This window comes from Penaeus vannamei, chromosome 15, assembly GCF_042767895.1.
Source record: "Penaeus vannamei isolate JL-2024 chromosome 15, ASM4276789v1, whole genome shotgun sequence".
NCBI classification, from domain to species: Eukaryota; Metazoa; Arthropoda; class Malacostraca; order Decapoda; family Penaeidae; genus Penaeus; species Penaeus vannamei.
The window spans coordinates 6,932,597-6,935,096 of record NC_091563.1 but is presented as its reverse complement, the minus strand read 5'-3'; the positions used below and the strand labels follow the sequence as shown (position 1 = coordinate 6,935,096).

General features: G+C 46.3%; 1 protein-coding gene across 1 annotated transcript in view; it reads left to right on the top strand.

Moving 5' to 3' along the window:
• LOC113816762 (uncharacterized) overlaps positions 1 to 1,698 on the top strand; it is a 2,849-nt gene extending 1,151 nt beyond the window's left edge. Inside the window, exons 3-6 of the mRNA XM_070130114.1 lie at positions 89 to 303; positions 335 to 631; positions 1,041 to 1,367; positions 1,481 to 1,698. Of these exons, the coding sequence (XP_069986215.1) occupies positions 89 to 303; positions 335 to 631; positions 1,041 to 1,367; positions 1,481 to 1,698 (1,057 nt within the window). The remainder of the gene's footprint in view (positions 1 to 88; positions 304 to 334; positions 632 to 1,040; positions 1,368 to 1,480) is intronic.
• The last annotated feature ends 802 nt before the right edge of the window (positions 1,699 to 2,500 follow it).

The following is a 2,500-nucleotide window of genomic DNA, read 5'->3' as shown; positions in this document are numbered from 1 at the left end:
TCCCAGAGTTCAAGAGTCCCAGTGTTCAAGAGTCCCAGAGTTCAAGAGTCCCAGAGTTCAAGAGTCCCAGTGTTCAAGAGTCCCAGAGTTCAAGAGTCCCAGAGTTCAAGAGTCCAAGAGTTCAAGAGTCCCAGAGTTCAAGAGTCCCAGAGTTCAAGAGTCCAAGAGTCTCAGAGTTCAAGAATCCCAGAGTTCAAGAGTCCCAGAGTTCAAGAGTTCAAGAGTCCCAGAGTTCAAGAGTCCAAGAGTCCCAGAGTCCAAGAGTCCCAGAGTTCAAGAGTCCCAGAGTTCAAGAGTCCAAGAGTCTAAGAGTCCCAGAGTTCAATAGTCCCAGAGTCCCAGAGTTCAAGAGTCCCAGAGTTCAATAGTCCCAGAGTCCCAGAGTTCAAGAGTCCAAGAGTCCCAAAGTTCAAGAGTCCCAGAGTTCAAGAGTCCCAGAGCTCAAGAGTTCAAGAGTCCAAGAGTCCCAGAGTTCAAGAGTCCCAGAGTTCAATAGTCCCAGAGTCCAATAGTCCCAGAGTCCCAGAGTTCAAGAGTCCAAGAGTCCCAGAGTTCAAGAGTCCCAGAATTCAAAAGTTCAAGAGTCCCAGAGTTCAAGAGTCCCAGAGTTCAAGAGTCCAAGAGTCCCAGAGTTCAATAGTCCAAGAGTCCCAGAGTTCAAGAGTCCCAGAGTCCAAGAGTCCCAGAGTTCAAGAGTCCCAGAGTTCAACAGTCCAAGAGTCCCAGAGTTCAATAGTCCAAGAGTCCCAGAGTTCAAGAGTCCCAGAGTCCAAGAGTCCCAGAGTTCAAGAGTCCCAGAGTTCAAGAGTCCCAGAGTTCAAGAGTCCAAGAGTTCAAGAGTCCAAGAGTCCCAGAGTTCAAGAGTCCAAGAGTCCCAGAGTTCAAGAGTCCAAGAGTCCCAGAGTTCAAGAGTCCCAGAGTTCAAGAGTCCCAGAGTTCAAGAGTCCAAGAGTCCCAGAGTTCAAGAGTCCAAGAGTCCCAGAGTTCAAGAGTCCAAGAGTTCCAGAGTTCAAGAGTCCAAGAGTCCCAGAGTTCAAGAGTCCAAGAGTCCCAGAGTTCAAGAGTCCAAGAGTTCCAGAGTTCAAGAGTCCAAGAGTCCCAGAGTTCAAGAGTCCCAGAGTTTAAGAGTCCAAGAGTCCAAGAGTTCAAGAGTCTAAGAGTCCCAGAGTCCAAGAGTCCCAGAGTCCAAGAGTCCCAGAGTCCAAGAGTCCCAGAGTTCAAGAGTCCAAGAGTCCCAGAGCCCAAGAGTCCCAGAGTTCAAGAGTCCAAGAGTCCCAGAGTCCAAGAGTACCAGAGTTCAAGAGTCCAAGAGTCCCAGAGTTCAAGAGTCCCAGAGCCCAAGAGTCCCAGAGTTCAAGAGTCCCAGAGTTCAAGAGTTCAAGAGTCCCAGAGTTCAAGAGTCCAAGAGTCCCAGAGTTCAAGAGTACCAGAGTTCAAGAGTCCAAGAGTCCCAGAGTTCAAGAGTCTAAGAGTCCCAGAGTTCAAGAGTCCCAGAGTTCAAGAGTCCAAGAGTCCCAGAGTTTAAGAGTTCAAGAGTCCCAGAGTTCAAGAGTCCAAGAGTCCCAGAGTCCAAGAGTCCCAGAATCCAAGAGTCCCAGAGTTCAAGAGTCCAAGAGTCCCGAGTACGTGCGTTGGGGCGGTCCGGGATCCCATGCGGAAAATTGGTTACAATTTCGAGTATTACGGACAGATAAGTAGGTGGCGGCGGGAAAATTGGTTGGCATTTTATCTTGTGGAATACCTGGATGTCGAAAATATTTTTAACATATGTTGCACTAGTATCATATGCATATACATACATACAGATACAGACACACACACACGCGCACACACACACACACACACACACACACACACACACACACACACACACACACACACACACACACACACACACACACACAAATACACACACACACACACACACACACACACACACACACGCTTATATATATATATATATATATATATATATATATATATATATATATATATATATATATATATATATATATATATATATATATATATATATATATATATATATATATATATATATATATATATATATATATATATATATATATATATATATATATATATGAAAGGGAGAGAGAAAGAAAGAGTGACTTATGTAAATAGAATGGCAGAATTAGAAAATAATAAGAAAATAATAGACCCACGCGAAGAAGGCAAATACTGATAAACCATCTCAATCAAAGAAGACAAAACCATTCATACCACTATCACTAACTTCCCCCCCCCCCCCCCCCCCCCGCCCTCCTCCCGAGACCCGCCCACCCTCCCGCGCGCCCCCGGAGAGAGGGAGAGCCGCCCGGTCATCCACACAGCAAAACAGACCCGCTTTTACCTCCCTCACCGACGCGGCCTCCCTCGAGCGGAGCAAAATGGCATCATCTTTGCTGATGAAACGAGTCTCCTCCGTCAACATAAAGGCATCATGGCCCCCGAACGCAGCAGATCGCCCAGACTATAACTT